Here is a 22,193-nt window from a genome sequence, read left to right as displayed (position 1 = left end):
CATCCTGCAGTCCCTTTGAGAGTGTTCCTAAAGCCCGCATGGTTCTAGATCACGCCTAGATAGAAACACTCCTTCCCACTGAAGAGGATGTTGCAGTCATCATGTCTCCAAAGGGCAAAAGCTCTTCTCTCTAGCATCGATCCCCAAGGATGAACACAATTCTCCATTTGTGGGTCATCTTTGACCCAGGCTCCTAGATGGTGGGAAGCAGGCTGTTCTCTTGGAAAGGGCCCTGGAACGGAAGCTGAAGCCCTGACTGTCTCGTTGACTCTCTAACCCATGCAAGATGCTTGGCCCTTCTGAGTATTAGTTTCTCCATCTGTAAAATCAATGAGGTTAGATCTGTCATCATTTCTATGCTATTAGTTCGTGTTTCCATAAATATTTGTAATAGTTTTTGGGGGAGAAGACATTACTTCTAGAACCAAAAAGAAGCCTTGAATGAATGGTTCAAATTATCTTCAAGTCCTATGTGTTTCTCAGGCGGTGACGAGACGCTCAGCATGGCGAGCTGCCCCCGGGGGACAGTGGAGCTGATTGGAAATTACCACCTTGCTTTGGATGGAGCCAGGAGACCTGTGAGGAAATGAATGTTATAATCTGTGGTCTCTTTTTTTCCTTTAGGGATTTGGAATTGCCGGAGAAAAAGGAGAAAAGGGAATCCCTGGTTTGCCGGGACCTAGGGTACGAACCTGGATTTTTGCTTGCCTGGATCTGTCAAGTCACCCGGTCCCTTTTCTTTCCTGTTTGCATCTCTGTTATGTAACTTGATGGCCTCCTAAGCTTCTCTTGTTTCTCTTTCTCAGCCCTCGGGCAGGTCCCTAAGACCTCTTGCTCTCCCTTCTGCCACATTCCCTTGACTTAGTGGCTCCTTTGAATAAGGAATGATGAACAGTAAGTCCCCTACGTACGAACCTTCAAGTTGTGAACCTTTCAAAGATGCAAACGTATTATAAACCTATTACAGTACAGTACTATATAGCCAATTGTGTTAGTTGGGTATCTAGGCTAACTTTGTTGGACTTACGAACAAACTGGACTTAACAAACGCACTCTTGGAATGGAACTCGTTCGCATGTAGGGGACTTACTGTACCCCCTACACCAGGTGGCTCCTCAGCCCGTTTACTCTCCTTGTCCTCAACTATAATTATCTTCTGGGCTAAAGAATGACATGTCTTACTTTCATTCCATTCTATCCTGAGGGAAGGTGGGGTAGGGGCAGTTTGCAGGAATGGAAGGAAGAGGACCAAGTGCAATTTTTATAGGACGGAAACAAACCTGGGAAGTTCTAGAACATAGTGAGTAATGTTTGGAGTCAACAGTTTCCAATAATAATCTCACTTCAAGTGGAGAAACAACTGTTAGCCTCTCTGATTCCTAGCTTCAGGCACTTAGGTCTTACGTTGTTAGTAATTGGCCAACCTTAGCCTTAAAGAAGCAACATTTCAGAGTATTAATTGTCTTTTTAGCTTGGTCATGAAGTTTGTCAAGAGTCTTTTGAGTATTCAGCAATGTTCATCCATTACCCTGCCATTTCTTTCTCCACTTTCCTCTACTCCCTTGTCTTGAAAACACAAAATCACCAACAAAAAAATGCATTGGGGGAGAGAGGCAAGAGGCCCTCCCACAATCTATTTAAAAATCTCATGACTTGGAACTAATGCAGACTAAGTATAATACCACCCAGCCCTTCTACCCAATTCCACCTAGTACTTAAAATGTTTCCATTTATTTAGCTCTTTAAAAATTCCCTGTGTGCCTATTCAGCCTGATGGATTAGTGCTTAGAAAGAAGTCATTAAGGCAAGTCTAGGAACATTCTCTTACCTGGTTTTAGGAGCTGCTAAATCCTGATCTCAGTTGGAGAGCTTTGTTATGTAAGTCTAGTTGCTTTGTCTAGTATGGGCTATTAATCTTTCTAAGGTACCTCTATTCTCTTTACAGGGTCCCGTGGGTTTAGAAGGAGTCCAAGGCCCTCCAGGGAGTCAGGTATTTTGGTTAATATCATTAAAGCCTCAGTGTATAAAATCCAAATCAGAAGGCCCTCTTGCTTTACTTAACATGACCATCAATCCAAAGGGAAACACTGCTTACAATTCAAATTGTCCGCCTCTCTTTGTTTGATAGAATCTCAGCCACTCACTTCTTTTGTTTTTACCCAAGAAGATGAGTGTCCAGTGTTCAGTGCTGTGATGCAGTAGTACTCCTTTAACATGTTATCAGGGCCTAGCAAGGCCAGCCTGCTTGTATTCATCTCTAGCCTTGTGGCCCTTGTACCTCCTAACGTGCAAGTTGGCTACCTAAGCGCCATATTGCCTTCTGGAACAGTTTACGGCTTCCAGAGTCAGGTATGGTCCGTATATATCCTGGAATGCCGGCCAAAATCCCTGTGCCATTTGCCCTGGCCTAATCCAGAAACCACCCCCTCTTACGCTCTTAGACATTCAATTCAGTTGTAACTATGTTTCTGTCACAGGGCAAGAAGGGGTCTTCAGGTTTCCCCGGGCTTAATGGATTCCCAGGAACTAAGGTAATGTTGTTGGGAAGTGAAAATCCAGGATTGAGGAGATGGAAGGGTGAAGAATTAGTATAAATGCTATTTTAGTCCATTTGGGCTGCTATAACAAAATATCACAGACTGGGTGCCTTATAAAAAAGAGAAATTTATTTCTCATAGTTCTGGAGGCTGGAAGTCTGAGATCAGGGGGCCAGTATGGTTGGGTTCTGCTGAAGATCCTCCTCCGGCTTGCAAACTGCCTACTTCTTGCTGTGTCCTCACATGGTGGAAGGGGCAGGCTAGCTCTCTTGGGCCTCTTTTATAAGGGCACTAACAATGGTGGGAGCTCTGCCCTCATGACCTAATCACCTCCCAAAGGCCTCACCTCCTAATATCGTCATCACCTTGGGCATTAGGTTTTCAACGTGAATTTTCGGGGGACACAAACATTCAGATCATAGCAAATGCCTATGTGATGAAATGGAGTATTTTTTAGTATTTTGACATTTTAGATGTCACCCTTTTCACACGAAATGCGTACAAGCAAATCCATCCCTACAAGGAGAAATATTTTATTATTGACATTGTTTAGAATTGCCAACTTTTGGGTTTTGTTATCGTTTTTAAATTCTCTCAAGCAATGCATCCCCTTATTGCCTGCACCTGGGGCAGACAGCTCCTACCCCCCAAACCCTGGATATGCCACTCTATCTGATTCTGGTACCTGAGTCTCCCTTTTGAGAGAATTAGGACTCTTTTGACTTCCTCTGCCTGACATCACCCACTAACAAGGGCCGTGACAGTAGCAGAGTCCCAAGCCTGCTGAAAGTGGGAAAAAAAAGTTAAAACTCTGTTCCCTCCTTAGAACCTCTTGGGTATAGCCATATTGTCTATTCCTGCGATATGTTTCCCAGGCCCAGAAGCAGATTGTCCTGGAGTCAGGTTGCAAAATAAAATTGGGATCCCTTGTCCTTGACAGGTTCTCAATTGAGTGTCAGGCCTCTGGGCTGCCTTGTGTCACCTTCATCTTAAATTTATTGGACTTTGAAATTAATCTATGGATTATTTGGCCCTGGAAATCAGGGGTTACAGAAGGAGGAACCTTCCATTGTCCCAGGGAATGGTTTTGAGGGAACATAAATCTTACGTGATGAGGTCACAGAAATATTTATGTTTAATGTATTTAATCTTTGCAGGGTGAAAAGGGTGACATTGGCCTGCCAGGCCCAGATGTTTTCATTGATACAGATGGTGCTGTGATCTCAGGTACAACTTTTCATTGATTGGAGTGGAAAAAAAAAAAGATAAGAAGTTGAATTCTATATCCCCTGTAATTGTTAAGAGGATACTTTGTCAGCCACTGGATTGCTGCTAAACCCGATCCCCACAAGGGCCATTCATGGATCCTAAACTTGGGAAATGAATCTAACTCCAATGTCTTAGGCAAAGAAGCCAAGCCCCATACTCCATGTTTGTGTTGGGTCCACCAAGACTAGGATTTGCGTTGGCCTGGGTCTGGATTTGCTAAAAATGGTTCTCCTAGTGATGCTTAGGGAAGGATTCATACCCTCCCAGCTAGGCTAACTTCAGCCTGATACTCTGGGACACACAGGGTCTCATGTACGTGATCCCATGCATGCTTGAGCTTGACAATTTCACGGGAAGTGGAAAAGTATCTTTGGTTAGGGGAGCAAGTATCTTTTGGTTAGGACAGCCCTCAATAGTATGACACTTTGGAAGTTAGTCTTCACCTCTCCTTGTTCTAGTTACGGTGTGTGCCCAACTCTTCCCTTCGCCTTCTCTAGAGATCTAGATGTCAGTGTCTCCAGCTACTTCTCGCTTGACCAAAGGCTTCTACTATAGTGCCTCTTCCATCTGGGTCTCCTAACTTCTTTCTCCTCACATCCTCTCAGGCCTGTGCCCTGTCTGGTAAACTCATTAAAGCTGAGGTGTTAATGGTTGACAGTGGCTTCCTGTGTTCCACGCTCAAGAGACCTGTGTATAACATGAAGAGTAGACTTCAACACCTTAACCCAAATGGCAGAGATTTGAGGCATGACACAAGATTACTAGTAGTAGAAGAACCTTCCTAGTACTTATCAGATCTTACCATGGAAGGTAAGCCCTGGCCAGACCAGTACTGAACAGTAGGAGAGCCTTAGCTCAAACAGGCCCATTATCACATGAGGGCATTAGCATCTGGGAGACCTATGAAGGGCAAGAAAGGTGCTTCTAACCTGAGGACATCTCCTTGCAACTCTTTTGAGGCATTTTGTGGCATTTGGGGGCCTCCCTTCGGTTTGCTTACTGCTTTTTTTGTTGTTGTTGCAATGCCAGGTTATCCTGGAGACCCCGGTATGCCAGGCCTCCCAGGCCTTAAAGGAGATGAAGGCATCCAGGGCCTGCCTGGCCCTCCTGGTGCCCCTGGATTACCAGCTTTACCAGGTAAAACAAACTAACCCACCCCATGCACAGATCTCCACTCTGGTACTCAGCGTCCCCTTCTGTCCTCTGGTCTGGGTACATACCCAGCCAAAGTCAAAAGAAAGGTAGACTGTAGTCAGTAGTCTCCCTGCTGCAAGCCCAAGGCCAATGTATATGAGAATAGGGCCTGGGTAAGCAGCTTTCCTTTGGCCTCAATAATGTACCGTCGCTAGACAGGCAATCCCAGACCATCAATGAGGGGGCCTGGGTTGGCCTGGCAGAGCCCTGTCACTCTTCTGTTTATGTGCCAACCCAGTTGATGCTTGCCCGAAGGAGCTAACAAAAGCCCAGACGAAAGTTTGTACCCAGACCTTCACTCTGTGCTTAACCCAGGCACTAAATGGCCCCAGGATCCTGTGGATGACATCCTTGACGCAATCATTGGAGGAACACGCCCATATGCCACTCTATAGTAGTAAACAGAGAAAGGGCATGCCAGAGTCTGGGAGGCAGTGATGTCCCAAATATAAAGCCTCAGACATTACTTTTAAAGACAGCAGTTTCTAAATTCCTTGGAGATGGGCCTCTGTAAGGATACCTGTGCTTTTAAAACAGCCCCTTGGAGGAGGTACAGCTGATCTCAGCACCAAGGTGGAAAAAATCTAGAAATGGGAGGCTGGAGACCCAGGTTTCCCTCTCAGGTGTGCCACTTAGAAGTTCTGCACCCCTGACCATGTTTCTGTACGTCTTTGGGCCTCCATTTCCCAAGAGGTTAGGCTAGCTGATTCCTAGGGACCCTTCTAACTCAGCTGCAGGAGAAGGGCAAATGCTTTCCCAAATTCTTCCTTGGAGCTAGTGTCTAACATCGGCACTGATTGGAATCCCCTGAAGAGGAGGGTGATATGGTGAGCATTTTTGTGTGGGCTTATCCTTCCAGGTGGCCCTGGTGCTCTAGGGCTCCAGGGAGTTCCAGGCCTGAAGGGGGACCAAGGAAACCCCGGCCGCACCACAATTGGGGCAGCTGGCCTCCCTGGCAGAGATGGTTTGCCAGGCCTACCAGGCCTACCAGGCCCACCCGGTAAGTTGTTTTGTTTCTCTCTTTGGTCTTGAGATTCAGGTGTGATCCAGATTGCAGAACAGTCCTGATTTTTGAGGGAGGGAGTATCTCACAGGTTAGGGACCACAGCAATCAGAATGTTCATCAAGGAATAGGCAAGCGAGGGCCATCTCGGTGATCAGACACTACCTAATGCCTTCTGACTTCGTAGTCATTCCATTTCCCCCTTCACTGTTCTCAGCCCCTAGGCCTGTGGTCTTGCAGCTCCTGAAGGAGCAGCATTGGCTCTTTCAAGCTTTCCCTGGTCCTCAGGGCTCCAGCAGGGCGGGCTGAGAGTCCAAGAAATGGGAAGCCAAGCCTGGATCCTCAAAGTGGCTGCTAAAAGCCTCCACAGGGCTTATTCTCCTTAGGTCATCTACCTGAGTATGAGATTCTAGATTCTAAGAAAAAGGCTAGAAATATGCCCCGCATGTTTCTTTGTAACCTGCAACCCCTGACCACTGCAGCTTGTACCCATCTCCTTTTTTGTCCTAAGAGGACTTCCTGGGATAGACACGGGGACTGCTGAGTTGCTGAAGCTGCCTTGGTTATTCCCATATCCCCAGTGTCTAGTCCAGTGCCTGGAACATAGTAGACATCCTATAAGTAGTAGTAGTAGAGAGAATTGAGCCAACAGAGTTTGGACTTGCTACAGACTTTGGGTCCTTGTCTTGGATTTTTTGGGGGTAGGGTGCCTCTGCTCTGGTGGTTGAGGCTCAAGGACCCTTGGTGACTGAGCTGCTATGCTGAGTCACATGAGCCCAGGCTCCTGTAAGTTGCCAATCTTTTATGTTTCTTTTTCCTAAAGGTCCAGCATTTGAGATGGGAACTCTACAGAGCACAGAGCCAGGGTTGCCTGGTCTCCGAGGAGAACGAGGTCCAAAAGGAAACCCAGGCCTCAAAGGAATCAAAGGTGATTTTGTCCCCTTAGGTTTCTTTGTTCCCCAAACTCCCTGGAGAAGGCCCTCTGGGAAGGAGCAAACTAACAGCCTTGGGAACCTGAACAGGACCAATCCTGGATCTTGACTGGGGATGTGATTATACGACTGTTGGAAGTGCTATATTTGGAGCTCTAAGACTGATGCTGGCGATTGAGGTCTCACAGGACAAAGTGGCCCCCAGGCTACTACTCTTCCTGCCCCTTCCACGTGCAGAAGCTACTCTGCACATTCTGCAGCCCCTCTCAGTTTGCAAGGCCAAGGCAGGAAGTCACTTATGATTATCTTCAGCCTGAAAGAGAGGTCAAGACCTGGAACTCTGAAAAAGCCAACTGGCTCCAGGCAAACAACTCCGGTCCCCGCAGATCGACTGAAGGACTGATTGATTGCCCCAGCCTTCGGCTGCCTTGCACTTTCCATCTTCCTGTTGCCTTTGGGTCATTCCTCCATTTCATACTCTGAGGGGCAGATGCTAAAGTGCAAATAAATCACTTCCTTATAGTTCCAGCCCAGGGCAGGGTGGAGGAAGAGGTGAAAGTACTGGCTGAAGAGAGGTTTGGGTATACCTGGGGGTTTCAGGTACCTGGGATCTCTCCTATTCTCTCAAGGAATTTACAGCTCTCCTCAACCTCAGACAGAGAGGTTTTAACTCACTCCTCTCCTTTCTCATTGCCCTATCATAAAATGGCACTACCTAAGTATAGGAGCTAGTTCAGAAATTTTTGAAAGCCCCATCTCTACTTTTTAGATCCAGGGAAGATGGTTGAGAGCAAAGGATATTAAATTTCAAGTCTTGACCTAGGATGTCAACTTTGGCCCTTCCCTGACTCACTACAGAGCTGGTGTGCTTCTTGATACCATTCTCATACTTAAAAACAGGGCCAACTCTAATGCCTCCCCTCCTATATTCCCATGGGACCAGAAGGTTTTTTTTTTTTTTCCCCTCTAAGTCTGGAATAGTGATAGTGATTCTCAAGTGACTCACTGGACATGAGAATCACCTAGGGGAAATTACTACAAATTAGATTCTTGGATCTGGCCGCCTGAGAGTCTGATTGATTGGACCTGGGGTGAGGCCCAGCAAGCTGCCTTATAAACAAGCATCCCAGGTGACTCATGCAGGAGGTTCATGGATCACACTCGAGAAGTGATTATTTGGAGAACAGGCTGTTCTTTCAGAGTTTCAGGGATTATCGATTTTCTAAAGGTAGGAAGAGGCCCTTCAGGATCTTAGGGAAACTCAGAGTCACCTATGTTGATCCAAAGTCTCATTTCCTAGACCATAAGCATGGAAGGTATAAATGGCTGGGCTATAGTGCTAGTGACTCCTTGTTATCTCTTCAAAGATGCTTTGCTGAAATCTCTGTCATCAATTTATTTGGCATTTGTCTCTGTGTACAAAAGACAGGGGAAAGACATTTTGGTGAATAGGATGTTCGAGTGGCTTGGATTCCAGACTCTCAGTTGGTTAGTATAGGTCAGTGGTTCTCAACTCTGGCTGCACATTAGACTCGCTGATGGCTGGGCTCCACCCCAGAAGATTGAAATCCAAATCACTAGCACAGATGTACTTTGATGGAAAGTGAACCTAGTTCATTCGAGTCTGTTCTCTGCAGGCCTTCTGATTCCCTCCATGGAGCTGTTCAGGTCACAAATTACCACCGGCAGGTCTTCCTTCTTCTTGGAAAGATGGCCCACTTAGATTAATGTTGTCTATTTTTTTTTCCTCCAGGGGACTCAGGTTTTTGTGCTTGTGATGGTGGTGTCCCAAACATTGGACCACCTGGGGAGCCAGGCCTGCCTGGGCCACCAGGTCTCCTGGGCCTTCCGGGCCTGAAAGGAACGAGAGGAGATCCAGGCTCTGGGGGTGCACAGGGCCCATCAGGGGATCCAGTAAGTCTTACCAAGCTTTGGCCCTGAGGGAGCAAATGGGAGCTTTCAAATGCCCCTCACTCCTCACCAATCACTTTCCTAAAACACATAAAAGAGAGATGGAGATAAAGCAGACCTTCAAGGTTTTGATCCGTAATATGAAGAAGTCTATCTAGGTATCTTGAAAGTCCCTTTCTGCTTTAACCTACCTATGTTCCCTCCCTTCTTCCCTCCCTTCCTTCCACAAAATTATTTACATTTGCCTAGAACTGTGCCAGGCCCTGAAGACAAGGTTCCCATCCTCAAAGACTTCAAAATTTAGAAAGGGTAAGAAAATAAATGGGCAATTATAATCCAAGATGACGACATAATCCAGTGTCCAGAACTGCGCCAAAATGTACCCAAGGACCTGTTTTAGGTCAGACCTATGTGAGGTGCCAGAATCCTATGAAGTCTGCATCTCCTCATCATTCCCTTCTGTCTTTTTGTCAGGGTGTATTTGGGCCTCGAGGTCTGGCAGGCCCCAGAGGAAAGAAAGGGGAAGCGACTCTCAGTACGGGATCAGGGTTGCCAGGAGATCAGGGTGATCCTGGTCCCCAGGGGCTCCCTGGTGAGACAGGAGCCCCTGGCAAGGACGGAGTACCAGGTTTACCAGGCCTGCCAGGCTTTCAGGTAAGTGGATTGTTCCTGGGTAAATAGTGCTGTAAATCCTCACACCTGACTTGGCAGGTGGGCGGGTGGGGAGTATCTGATGGCTACTTCCTGCCTCTGCCACTGACACTTTTGGCTCTGTGCTTTTCCTTTCTGTAAAATAGGAATCGTTTTCTCAGAATGGGTCATTGGCTCACTTGATAAATGCTAGTGACAACTGACCACATCACTTAAAATGTTTCAGCTTCTCAGGAGCTTTCCCTTGCAAGTAATCCAGCTGCTTTCTATGACCGCCCCCCCCCCACCAGAGTTGTCCTTCCCCCTCACCCCCACCAATCTAGAACCTTTTGCATTATCAGATCACTCAGGGTTGACGAGCTTCATTCCCATTAACTTGACTCAGAAGAATTGATTGAAAAACTAGAGTGACAGAGAATTTTAACCAAAAACTAAAACCCTGCTCATACTGGTTAGGTGTTTCTTTCCTATGGTCAGAGGGCTCTCCAGATAAGTCTCTTAAGTCATGCTTTCATCCTTTCCTGTGTGTTGTCTAGGGTGATGGTGGACAGGGCTTCCCAGGTGAAAAGGGGTTACCAGGACTTCTTGGTGAAAAAGGCCGCACTGGTCCAATTGGCCCCCCAGGAATTGGGCTACCAGGATCTTCTGGACTTCGTGGGCTTCCTGGAGATAAAGGAGTAGATGGATTCCCAGGGCAACCAGGCCCCCCCGGGATTCCAGGTGAGTCAGGGAATCAGATGGCTTTGGGCTTGGAAAACTGACTCCTTGAGGGTAGATATGACCCAGATGCGTGAAATGTGTCATAAGACGGCTAACTGGAATCACTACTTTGAAGCCTCTTGAGGGTTTTCATGTGGAAAAAGGATCATACTGTGGTACAGTTACACAGAACAATATAGATTTCAGCCCTACTAAGTGAAAAACTTCCTAACAGAGCAGTCTGAAAGTATAACAGAATGGCCTTGGGAGGTTATGAGCTCATAATCCCTGGAAGATTTCAAGCAGAAGCTGGATGACCATTTATTACAAGTGCCATGGAAGTAATGAGTGGATATTGGACAAGGAAGGTATCCTCTAAGTTGTATGGTAATATCATCAGTAGGGAAGAACCTTTCCTTAATTCATGAGATCTCAGATTGAGAAGAGACCCTAGTTCTATCTAGTCCGATCTCCATTTCATACCTTAAATCCCTCCCATTTATATAGCTTCTCTTTCTACTTGAATTTTAGTAATTATAATGAGTGACAGCCCTGCTTATAGATTAAGGTACTATGCTATTAACTTGCCTTCTTGCATACAGCTAAAACAGTTCTTCATCCTAACTTCTATGTTTCCACAACTTCTGTGTTCCCATTAGTGGTACCACACTTCTTGTAGTCGTCTGAAGTTTGAAAACTTGAAATTCATCTCATATTCTTCATTTGCAATGCCTCTTATATTCTTCCCTTCTTCTTCTTGGTATTAAGCTCATTATCTCATGCCTAGCTAACACCTATATGCTTGTTGGAATAGATGGATGGATGGATGGATGGATGGATAGAAGAATGACAACTTCCTAAGTAGTTTTTCATTTCCTATCTCTAGACTTTCCCCACTCAATTCCACTATGAAGACTGCTGCCAATTTAATAATCTGTAAAGTACTGGTTCCGTCATGTTACTCCCCTAGTCCAAAGCCACAAATGTTCTCTACTAAATAGAGGATAATGTTCAAACTCCTCAGCCTACAATTCAGAAGTCTCCAAACATGGACACAACCAACCTTTCTAACCTGATTTTATCTCATAATTCTTCATGATTAAAACAAAACAAAACACTAAGACAACAGTATCTTTCACTGTCCCCATAAACAATATATTCATTTCCAACTCCAACATGTTGCCCATGTTGCCTTTTTCTTGGATACTCTTCCTCCTTTCTCTAGGTACTCACATCCCCATCCAACTTTCAGGGTTCGATATAGGCCCTAATTCTTCCACTAAGCTTTCTTATGACCCCTATAGTATGTCTTTGCCAGTTAGATTATATATTTCCTTCCATTAATGCTTTTACTTTTTCCAACTGCATTGTAAGCCTCTGGATACTAAGGAAGGTGAGTAATCCTTTTTAGTGTTTCTCAACCTGCCTAGTATAGTGCAGTGTTCCACAGGAGACTAATATACATTTACAGAGGAAAGGGCCTTCTCCATAACCAAGGAGCTTTTTCTTAGACCTATTTCTCCTCTTTCCACCTCATCACCTTGAAGAATTACAAAAAAAGAAGACAGATACCAGGTCTTCTCAAAATTTATTTCTTTTAAAATCTACTTTTGTGAATTGGTATAATAAGGATTACAGTACAAGTTAAAAATGGATGATTCAAGATTCTTAAACCCAAGTCAGTATTTCAGTCCAAGTCAGTATCCCTATTAAGGCTGTGAGGAATTTTGTCAAACAAAACCATTCGGCCTTTTGGAAGTCCTGGTGTCAGCTATAGCTTTGCTTCCAGCTCTGTTCCCAGAGACATTATTCATGGTCATTCCACCGCCCCTCCGCCAATTGGGTCTTCATTCTAGTTCAACCCATTTTGCAGGCAACTAGGTTTTAAACTGACATATTAACATGGTGCCTATAAACTTAGACACGCTCAAATCTGGATATTATCAACATTCCAACTGCTTGGAAACAGAAGGAAGCCCACAGGAACATTTCTGTCCCAAACTTCACTATCCCCGGACCCAGAAAGTTCTCAGGAAACTAGTGATCTAGAAAAGCTATAGCCTGGGAGATGCCTTATGCAGAAAATGTTCTTGCTGCAATACCAAGACTTTCCAAAAAATTACTTCAATTAAGAGCATTAGCTTTCTTTTTCTCTCTACAGCCACCAAATATAACTCCTCAAACCTAGCTTTCTTTCCACACAATTGTAAAAACACTTAACCTGTGGGCCCTAAACATTTGCATTATGGCCATTACTGTTGCCATGAAAGATGAAGATGCTATTCCTAAATGCACTCACTCCAACTGGTGGTGGCTCAGGCTAGGACAACTACATTGCCAGGAAAGGGAATGAAGTCATCAGAAGCCTTTCAACCTAACAGTGTGAATTATTACAAATCCTGGGCAAGGAGACAACTGGCCGTTTCCAAAGAGGCTCTGATCCAGATGCTCATAGTAATCAGTCACCCTGGTTATCACTGCAGCGGCTCCTGTGTCCTTGATCCTGTGTGGATGCCAGCTTTCTTGACTCAGTCCAGACAGGGAATTTGATCGGTGGGCTACAGACAAGACTTCCCTTGGGCCTCAAGGAACTTCTGTCCCGGTTTAATTTTCTTCTTTACTTGTTTGGTCTAGGTGACTGCTGCTGCAGGGAGAAGGTTGGGCAAGGAGACTTAGACACAGAGGGAGGTGAGAGGTAGTTAGGTCTAGAGGTTCTCAAACACCAATGATGGAAACCGCGCCCCCCTTCCTTTTTGTTCACTTAATCTCAGACACTCACAATGGCCTGAGCACCACACTGGAGGCCCGGGCTGGGGAGGGGTGATCCTAAGGCTGGGGTGCAAAGACTCACGCTGACACCGCTGCAAAGTCTCCTTAGCACACCTCTCCTGGGAGGGAGGACAGAGGAGGTGGGCATGCAGTCTCTGCGAGGGGCTGGTCTCCTTCACTGTGCATGTTGATGGCTTGGCTGATCTCTTCCTTGAGCATCTTCATTTATGAACTTAACTGAGGCCATGACTTGCCTTGGGAGGTACCTGGAAGGAGCCACACATGTCTGATATTTATTCATTGGAACCAGAATCAACTGAGATGTTAGAATCTTGATAACCAGAGGTGCTTTTTTATTCTGAAGATGAATTTTGTCATTAATGGGGGAAATTCTGAATAACTAGGTCATTTGTTGCACTTATAAAAGAGAACATGGGTAGAGCTGGTTTCTGCTATGTTGGGGAGAAGGCTCGGAATTCAGGGATGTAAAGTAAAAGACAGGAATGTAAAGTAAAAGAGTCAGATAGCAGTATGACTTGAAGTCCTTACCTTCTCACCATTTTGACCCTCTGCTTGCAATACACAAATGTGGTGTGTTGTACAGGACTGGTCTGAGGCAAAGGGAAGTATGTCCTTGATTTCTTCTGGGTTCTACTCATCTTCCCTTTTCTAAGTATTTTTCCTGCCCTGGAACCTTTCCAGATGCCTATCCTTGGCCCCATCTTCTAAAGATTTTGTTTTGCTCTGGCTATCACAGGTGAAAAGAATCTATGAAACAGATATGATAAATTGAAGATGGATGGCTTCATGTTGGGACCTGGCCCAGAGATATTTGTATTTTATCCAGTTTGTTTTTTAAGACATAAAGCAATGGAACTACAGTGTTTGACACGTTAGAGTCAATCAGCTACTGAAATAGGGCAGGAGAGTTTTCTGCAGGGTCGCTCTCATGATACCATCTAGCGAGGCAGTTCTTCAGCCTAGTCCAAAGCCGAGCACAGGACAGGCAGCCCTCTCCTCATGATGCATCTCATCTATCATGAGATGCTTGCTCATAAAGCATATTTCCACAGTAGGGAAATAGCCCTCCAAAATAGCTCCATCATTTCAACATCTGGCAGGATGGAGATGGGTATGACTACCTATGGAGGAAGATCAGGCTTGTGGCCATGTTTCCACCTGTGAAAATATAACTATAGGAGCCTGAGGTCTAGAAGGCAGAGAGTTGCTGCCCAGGCTACAAAGTAGTGTCACTAACCTGACTGAGGTAGAATCCAGGGGATGGCCTTGCGGGAGCTCTTCTGAATACTCCTCTTTAAGTAAGATATTAAAACACTAGTATTCACTGAGCACATACCAGGGTGCCAGGCGCTGTGCTAAGTGCCGTTAACACTATTCCATATAATCCTCACAAGCGCCATATGACGTAAGTAGCTCCAGTTTTACACATGAGGCTCAGAGAGGTTGCGTATCTTGCTCATACGACTAGTTAGTAGCAGAACTACGATACAAGCTCAGCTCCGTCTGGCTTCAGAGCCCAACCTCTTAACCAATACATTATACTGTTCAATTCCCAGTTTTGATTTAGGACTAGAACAGGTGGGCTAAAATGCCATCAAGCCTTTAAATTGGAAAATGGAAGCGAGACTGGAGGAGGAATGCCAGCCAGTTCAGTAAGCAGTCTGAATCATAGGTTGTATACATATCTTTAAGAGATGCAATTTATGATTTATTTTACGTACAGGCAAAAGCTATAGCAGTTTATTAGAACTGTGGACTCTGGCTTAAAGTAGATCTCAGGGGATTGTTTTAACGAATAGGCAAGACTGATTTTAATTAGCAATTGTTTATAAATGGCATTTGAAGGAGCCAACTAACAATTTGTTCACTGGTATTTTATTAAACCTCCCCTCTGTGATCTTATAGACTCTTTATTTGCACTATGAGTGAGCAAGGAAGAATTTGCCAGGGAAGGGCTCCGCAGGTCAATTTCAATGTCTTGAATACTGAAATTGACTACCCCTTCTCCCTGAGTAGCAGAGTTGACAGTTTCAAATGAGGAGCTGAGGGAAGGATCACTGTCTGCCATGGCCAAGAGAGTGTCCTTCAGTGTTTACCTGGTACAGACATGGGTCCATCTGACCAAGGACAATCAATAGGTTTCAGTAGATCTCAAATAACATGTGTCAAAAGAACCCAGTGGTTTGGGAAAAGCCTCATTCCAAGAAAAGAGCAGTCATCTGAACTTGAGGGGTGTTGGCTCCAAGCACTCCAATCTAGTGATGTGGGCATAATAATAACTAACACCAGGCACGCATCCTAGGGAGGGGCTCCCTCTGAAGGCAGGGTGAATAGGCAACTGCCGTTTGCTGCTGTTCCTACACAACAGGAAACTTTGTTAGAATGAGATGTCCTGACTTGCACACTAGGGGCATTCTTATCTGTGAGAAATTGCACTAGGAGTAACTCCCAAGAGCTTCTGATGCTACGATTTTTCTGCATGGGCTCCCAGCTTCTGGGTGGGAAGAATAGCTTAGCTGTTCCATTCGATGGAATGGGAGTAAAGGAGCATGCTAGGGGGAAATCGTCCCTGACTCAGGGGGTTCACCACCTGCTTACATGTTACCATTTACAGGTATCACCTTGCCTTGTATTATTCCTGGGCCATACGGTCCATCAGGATTCCCAGGAGCTCCCGGATTCCCAGGTATGGAATGACGCCAGAAAAAGCCAATTAAGCACACTTGTAAGGGCCATGCACCAAAGAAGCTGAGGCTAGCCCTGTAGCATTTGGGGATCCACATTCCTCCTGAGAGGGCGGCCTTGAGGATTGAGGAAATAGAATGGCTGCTAGAGAGGGCTGTGTGGGGAGGTGAGAATAAGAGAGGCTCTCCAAGAGCCTAGAATTTTTTTTTTTTTTTCGGCCGCACCGTGCAGCTCGTGGGATCTTAGTTCCCTAACCAGGGATCGAACCCGCGCCCTCGGCAGTGAAAGCACGGAGTCCTAACCACTGGACCACCAGGGAATTCCCGAGACTAGGATTCTTGACTGGACATCGCAAATCATAGCTAGCCACACCGACTTTCCTTTCCCCTTACCACTCACATTTGGGTTTTCAGGCCCTAACGGTGCCCGTGGCCTCCCTGGGACTCCAGGCCAGCCTGGATTGCGTGGAAATAAAGGAGAGCCCGGAAGTCCAGGATTGGTTCACCTCCCTGAATTGCCAGGTAAGAAAAGGAGCTTCTCCTCACCTGCTTCTCCTTTCGTGTGAGTGTGTGTAGCCATCTACCCACTGTAGGAAGTTAGGTTTGTGCTCTGGTGTAAGTGGGGTGGTTTTGATTTCATACTCAGGCAAGAGAGCTTAGAGCTATAGAATGCCAGCATCTCAGAGCAATAAGGGCCATTTGTGATGAGCTGGGCCAACCCCTTCACTTTCAGAGGAGGAAACTGAGCCTCATATGGAAGGTGACTCACCTGAGATCACAAGGTCACTAGTGACAGAGCTAGGACTCTGCCACGTGGTCTGACTGCAAGTTCTATGGCAGTTTCCTGGATCAACTCCTTAAAGGAGTGCCTTGGCCCCTTGGCAGAGTTACTGATCAGAAGCTTTGGGGGCGGGCCCCGCAATCTGGCTTTTCCCAAGCACCCCTGCCCCAGGGGATTCTGACGCATGCTCTGTTTGAGAACCACCCCTGCTCTACGGCATGAGGCTCATTTTAGGCCACGTTCCCTCGGGCTTATCAGCGCTGCAGATCTGTCTGCCACCCAGAAAGAGGGAGGCATGACTTGGCAGGAGTTAGACAACTCCAGAAGAGACCAGGTCCTGTGCTCTCTGGCCACTGTAGGCTCCCCAGGAGTGGGTTGCTGAGCTCTGCCCGCTGAGCTAGAGCCTCCTGCAGGGCACACGGGGCAGTCCCTGCCACTGGGCAAGTCTTCCCAGGACCAGAGACTCCTGACCTTTAAGGGAAGCGACACACGTTACTAATATGTTAGCTTTTGTAGTAGGGAAAAAACCTGTGTCAGAGTTCTCTCCCCAAACCTGTCACTTCTAAACCTCCATGGCCTTTTATTTTTGCCTCTTTACATTTAGGATTTCCTGGACCTCGTGGAGAGAAGGGCTTGCCTGGGTTTCCTGGGCTCCCTGGAAAAGATGGCTTGCCTGGGAAAGTTGGCAGTCCCGGCTTACCAGGTCCCAAGGGAGCCCCTGGTGACATCATTGGTGCTGAAAACGGTGCTCCTGGAGAGCAAGGCCTGCAGGGACTGCCAGGGGGCAGAGGATTTCCTGGAGACTCTGGCCTTACAGGACCCAAGGGTGACTCTCTTTGCCCCACTTATTTGACAGTCTACAGAAAGCCTTTCAGTAACTGCTGTACTTGCATGAATACCTGCATGACTCTGGGGTGATGGATTAATTAGGGACTTGAAATGAAAAGTCATTTTGTTCTGTCCTTCCCTTTGTGGAACTTTTTCTTAAATCACCTGCGTCCATTCTCCCGTCTTAGTAATTCCAGAAGTATCTATAATCCATAGTCAGATTTCTTGCAGAGCCTGTGATTAGCAACAAGGCTGGAGCTGATAAGACAGTGGCACGTGGGGTGCATCCTGGGCAGGCTCTTCGGCTGGAAGTTGGTTAGGTAATCAGTCCCTGCTATCAGTCCAGGCTGTAATTGTCTGGCCCTTCCTTTCCTTAGGTTTGCTTGGGAAGTCGGGCCTGCTCGGCCCCAAAGGTGAGCGGGGCAGCCCTGGAATACCAGGCCGCGCAGGACAGCTAGGCCCCCGGGGGTCTGGTGGTCTATTCGGCATCAAGGGCAAACCCGGCCTCCCAGGAACACCAGGCTTTCCAGGCACTTCAGGTAGGTCCTTCGGAGGAGGAGCCCCATCTTGACAGACTTAAGCTAAGCCCTCCCTTCTCCCCCGCCCTCCTCCCCACCCTGGCGCCCTGAGGGGCAGTAGCAGCAGTGTGACAGGGTCAGAGCTGAGAAGGAGACTGACTTTCCTGACCTCTCAAGTTTCACATCTCAAGTCACCCTCGCGGTGCCAAGCTGAACCGATGGCTGCAGTGTAGCCTCCAAAATGTGACCCCCAAATATGATCATTCCCCGCCCCTCCGCCATGGCCTCAGTCCCCCTTTTCAGGCTTCAGCCTCCCTCCTGCCTTCCCGCCCTCCTTGTGCAGGTGGGCCTCGCCCCTGTCCACCGCCCTCACTGGGGCCGGGCGAGGAGCTCAGGCAGAGAGGGTGACCGTGCTGGCAGCCTGCCTCTCGGGCCAGCAGGCCACTGAGGACCCAGGGCCAAAGTGCCTTTCACTCCGCAGCGGGGCCTGACAGCCCCCGGTTCCAGCCTACTGTTTGCAGCTTGCCTTTGTCTCACACCCCCCTCGTCACCCTGCTGTCCGCCCCGACTCCCAGCCACGTGACTGAAGTTGAGTTTTTACGCAGCCATTAATATCTTTTTTATCCCCTTTGTCCTTCTGTGTTTCTGGGGTCTTCACATAGGCTGTCCAGGTGAGAAAACAGCACACAAGCTCACAGACTAACACTCCCACTAGCTTGGCCTCTTGGGGAATTATCTTACTATACACTATAACCTGGCTAGGCCAGGGGTCCCTGAACTCATGCTGTGGGGTTGGCCCCCATTGAATTTCCTTCCCTTGTTGTGGAATCCCCTTCACAGCCTCCCATTAGAATCCTGGGGCTCGCAGCTACTTGATGCTTTTCAATCCGTAGAAGGCCAAGTCAGCCATTCATTTAGGTCCTTGGGGGCCCAAATACCTCTGTCGTCACTGATTTAATCCTTTGGTTTTTTAATTTCCTTGCTTTGTACCTGAACATTCCACTTTGGCAGCAGCTCAGGAGGTTAATCCCATTGAGCAACTTAAAGCCTGGTGAAAGAAGTTTCAGAATACCTAGGATACCAGATGGGCCTTGGGGATTTCTACAGTACTTGGCACTAGGGGGTCTTTCAACCCTAATGCCAAGGAACTGGCTGACTTAACTGCTTGCATGAGGGATTAAAAGGGCAGCCCTGTATCCATGGCTCCCTGGGAGGCTGAAACAATGGCTTGGCTTTAACCTCTACTTCACCGATTGGCTCAGGAAACAGCCATTGTGGAGTGATTCAAACTGGAAGTACCAGGAAACTAGAGTCCAGTTGCCACCCTGGCTTCCCAGAGCTCCATTCAGAGGCTAAAGTGTGAACCACATTCATAAAGGGGGAAGTTATCATCAGAAGGGGTTTGCTCCCCCCCCTCCCCGCCCCCGCCAGCTACAGTGCCATGTTGAAAGAAGTCGCCATTGGCGGGGCGCCCTGGGCAGTAGGTGCTAATGCTTCAGCCAACTAAGAACTCTGCCTGTTAGCAGCCTGCCTAAGCCATTGTTAAAGGGCAGTTTACAAACGCCAACAAGCCAACCAACCAGAAGCCATGGGAATGGGCAGCGGCCCAGATCTGGACAGAGTCTCACTTGACAGCTGTCCTGTGTTCTCTCCTGTACTGATTCAGGACATCCTGGAAAGAAAGGTCCAAGAGGCGATATAGGTCCCCCTGCATCAGCTGGAAAGAGAGGCCTGCCTGGGCTGAAAGGCCTTCCGGGATCTCCAGGGCTAATTGGCTTCCTGGGGAACTCCGGCTTGCCAGGGGCCACTGGACTGCCAGGCCTGCCAGGTCCGAAGGGTAAGTGAAGGTATCAGGAAGGCACCAGTGGGGGCCAAAAAGGAGCTGCCATGCTGCCCAGCTCGCCCCCTCCCTCCTCTCTGCCTGGGAAAGGGGAATGGGGAGGGAGGTGGGCAGGGGTTTTTCGGCAAGATAGTTGGACAAGGCTGGTTCTAAAGGAGGAACCCCACCCAAGGTGAGTCGCCTTCCCTGCCTGCTGGGTGGATCACTGGGCTGAATAGCATGGGCAGGGAGCCCAAGACAGGAACAGCCACACCAAGGTTACTCATTTGCACAACTTCTACCATAGAGCCTGATAGCGCTCAATTCCTGTGACTGTCCTGCTAGACACCAGAGGTTGGGCAGAGGGGGAAAGTGACTGGTCCAAGGTCACACAACTGGTTAGCAACAGCACCAGGCTAGAGCTCATCTCCCTGCCTCCTGGCCATAGGCTTTTGTTTTTCCTCCTGTGCCAAACATGAACTCTAACTTGGCAAATCATGAGAGGTACCCACCTCTTCTTTCCTTTCTGGTGCTTAGTACAATGTCCCTGTTCAGGGAAGCAGCATAACATGTACTGACTAAGAGCTTGGGCTTTGGGGTTAGAGAAACTTGGGTTTGAATCCCTTCTCTGCAACTTCCTAGCTGTGTGACTTTGGGTGAGTTAATTAATGTCTCTGAGCTTCCACTTTCTTATATGTCAAACAGGGGTAATAATAGAAGTTCTTGTTTCTCAACAGGTGAGAAGGGGTCTGTTGGACTGATAGGTTTTCCAGGGATTCCAGGTCTCCCTGGTATTCCTGGTGCAAGTGGATTAAAGGGAATTCCTGGGTCGGCGGGAAGAGTCGGACCATCTGGACAGGCTGGTAGCCCTGGTGTAAAAGGTGAGCTGGAGAATCGAATTCTGGAATTGCCACCCATGCTTCCCATGGTACATTTTGTTTATCAACTTTGTCGTTCCTGTGGCTTATACCAACCCTGTGTTAGATAATAAGATTTGAGGTTTCTGAATGAAGTCCTTTTAAACCAAAAGACCTAATCACTCTGAGTTACTACTGCGTGTTAGAGGCCTGGACACACATTCCCGATGCTCAACGGAGAAGGGTTTTGAGTAGGGTCTAAAGTTGCAGGTGGACCTTGAGCTTGTCGAAGGAGGGAGAGGGCGTGCACATTAATGCAAAGTTGGGGAAACCGGGGCGGGGAAGAAGGTGGAAGAGCCCAGAAAGGGGGCCTGGGGTGGTGCGGGAAGAGCTGATATGAGCGGTCAGCCCGTGCCTGACCTCGTGTCTAAGCTCCAGCTCACACGGATCTCATGATCTCCATCCCTGCAGGAGACAGAGGCGACCCGGGGCCAGTCGGAGTACCCAGCCCCAGACTTCCAGTGCTGAACCTCCACTTCACAGGAGACAAAGGCTCTCAGGGCTCAGCTGGATCCATCGGATTTCCTGGGCCCAGAGGTGCTGGGGCAGGGAATGGGCAGGAGAAATGCCCGAGACAGTTTTTATGACCAAATTCAACTTCTTTCCTGAGAAAAGGCCCCACACAACAAGAACCCCCAGAGCAGCAGTATGGGTGGCAGCTGGGCATCCACGGAGGCTGCCTTCCCTGGGCCTGAGGGGGGCCCGGGCTGTGAGCCTGCCAATTTTCATTGCCACTGTGGAGCTCTGTTTTTGAACCACAGGCGGCTGTATCCCTGGAAGGGCCTGGCAGACAGTGGGGATGGGCACTGAGTGGCTTTGCCAGTGGGGCACCTCCCTCTATCCCCACTCCTCCCCCTAAGCTAACCGTGCCCAAGCTTGCGCTTCGGCCGCCTGTGACCCAGGGCACCTGCACCCTGGGGAGCAGATTTTCTCTTGCCTAGAGTCTTTCCCCAAGACTTTTGCTTCTTTCCCAGGTGACAAAGGAGAGGCTGGCCGCCCCGGGCCACCAGGCTTGCCTGGAGCTCCTGGCTTCCCCAGCCTCATCAAGGGACTTAGTGGGAGACCAGGCACCCCTGGCTCCACAGGACTGCGGGGCTTACCCGGCCTGAAGGGGTCCCCTGGAATCACAGGTTTCCCAGGAATACCAGGGGAAAGTGTAAGTCTGCCCACATCCTTATCTCCCCACCAGGGAACGGCCTCCGTAGCAGGGGGATGTGTTCCTATTGCCCACCTTTCTGATGCCAGCCCACTTCCCAGCCCCCTCGCCCAGCTCCCTCCCCCAGCTCACCCCAGACAAGGCCCCTCCTTGAGTCTGCCAGGTCTTCTCACCCTTTCCCAAACATCCCCTCTTCCTTCCTGGGCCTTTTATCTTCCCCCACGTGGCAGAGCGTCCGCCTAGAAATCGCTGACTACCTGCCTGTCCTTCAGGCCCCAGCCCAGGCACCCGCCCCTCCAGGCATCCCTGAGCTCCCACCCCGCTGGCACCCTACACTCCTCACTGCTTACACTTATCCTAGTTGGTTCTGTGTGGGTCTGAGTTCCTCAACGAGACTGTTAGGACTTGAGAACAAGAACCGCCTTGCATGCTTTTTTGTCTACATCCCGCCGCCATCATCCCACGTTGAGTTTGGGACAGCAGAAGAATTCGGTACAGACTATT

General features: G+C 48.1%; 1 protein-coding gene across 3 annotated transcripts in view; it reads left to right on the top strand.

Moving 5' to 3' along the window:
* COL4A6 (collagen type IV alpha 6 chain) overlaps positions 1 to 22,193 on the top strand; it is a 289,921-nt gene that overhangs the window by 247,502 nt on the left and 20,226 nt on the right. For 2 of the 3 annotated variants that reach the window (XM_082447502.1, XM_082447503.1), the window contains exons 15-33: positions 625 to 684; positions 1,946 to 1,990; positions 2,478 to 2,531; positions 3,695 to 3,764; positions 4,836 to 4,943; positions 5,860 to 6,000; positions 6,827 to 6,931; positions 8,689 to 8,849; positions 9,321 to 9,500; positions 10,034 to 10,217; positions 12,831 to 12,884; positions 15,601 to 15,672; positions 16,085 to 16,192; positions 17,056 to 17,277; positions 17,657 to 17,818; positions 19,464 to 19,634; positions 20,354 to 20,497; positions 20,945 to 21,070; positions 21,508 to 21,689. In XM_082447502.1, the coding sequence (XP_082303628.1) occupies positions 625 to 684; positions 1,946 to 1,990; positions 2,478 to 2,531; positions 3,695 to 3,764; positions 4,836 to 4,943; positions 5,860 to 6,000; positions 6,827 to 6,931; positions 8,689 to 8,849; positions 9,321 to 9,500; positions 10,034 to 10,217; positions 12,831 to 12,884; positions 15,601 to 15,672; positions 16,085 to 16,192; positions 17,056 to 17,277; positions 17,657 to 17,818; positions 19,464 to 19,634; positions 20,354 to 20,497; positions 20,945 to 21,070; positions 21,508 to 21,689 (2,349 nt within the window). The remainder of the gene's footprint in view (positions 1 to 624; positions 685 to 1,945; positions 1,991 to 2,477; positions 2,532 to 3,694; positions 3,765 to 4,835; positions 4,944 to 5,859; positions 6,001 to 6,826; positions 6,932 to 8,688; positions 8,850 to 9,320; positions 9,501 to 10,033; positions 10,218 to 12,830; positions 12,885 to 15,600; positions 15,673 to 16,084; positions 16,193 to 17,055; positions 17,278 to 17,656; positions 17,819 to 19,463; positions 19,635 to 20,353; positions 20,498 to 20,944; positions 21,071 to 21,507; positions 21,690 to 22,193) is intronic. The other variant, XM_082447504.1, reaches the window with a different exon arrangement.

Source organism: Balaenoptera physalus (genome assembly GCF_965194825.1).
Source record: "Balaenoptera physalus genome assembly, chromosome: X".
NCBI lineage: Eukaryota > Metazoa > Chordata > Mammalia > Artiodactyla > Balaenopteridae > Balaenoptera > Balaenoptera physalus.
The sequence above is the reverse complement of the archived record's forward strand: the minus strand, read 5'-3'. Positions and strand labels throughout refer to the sequence as shown.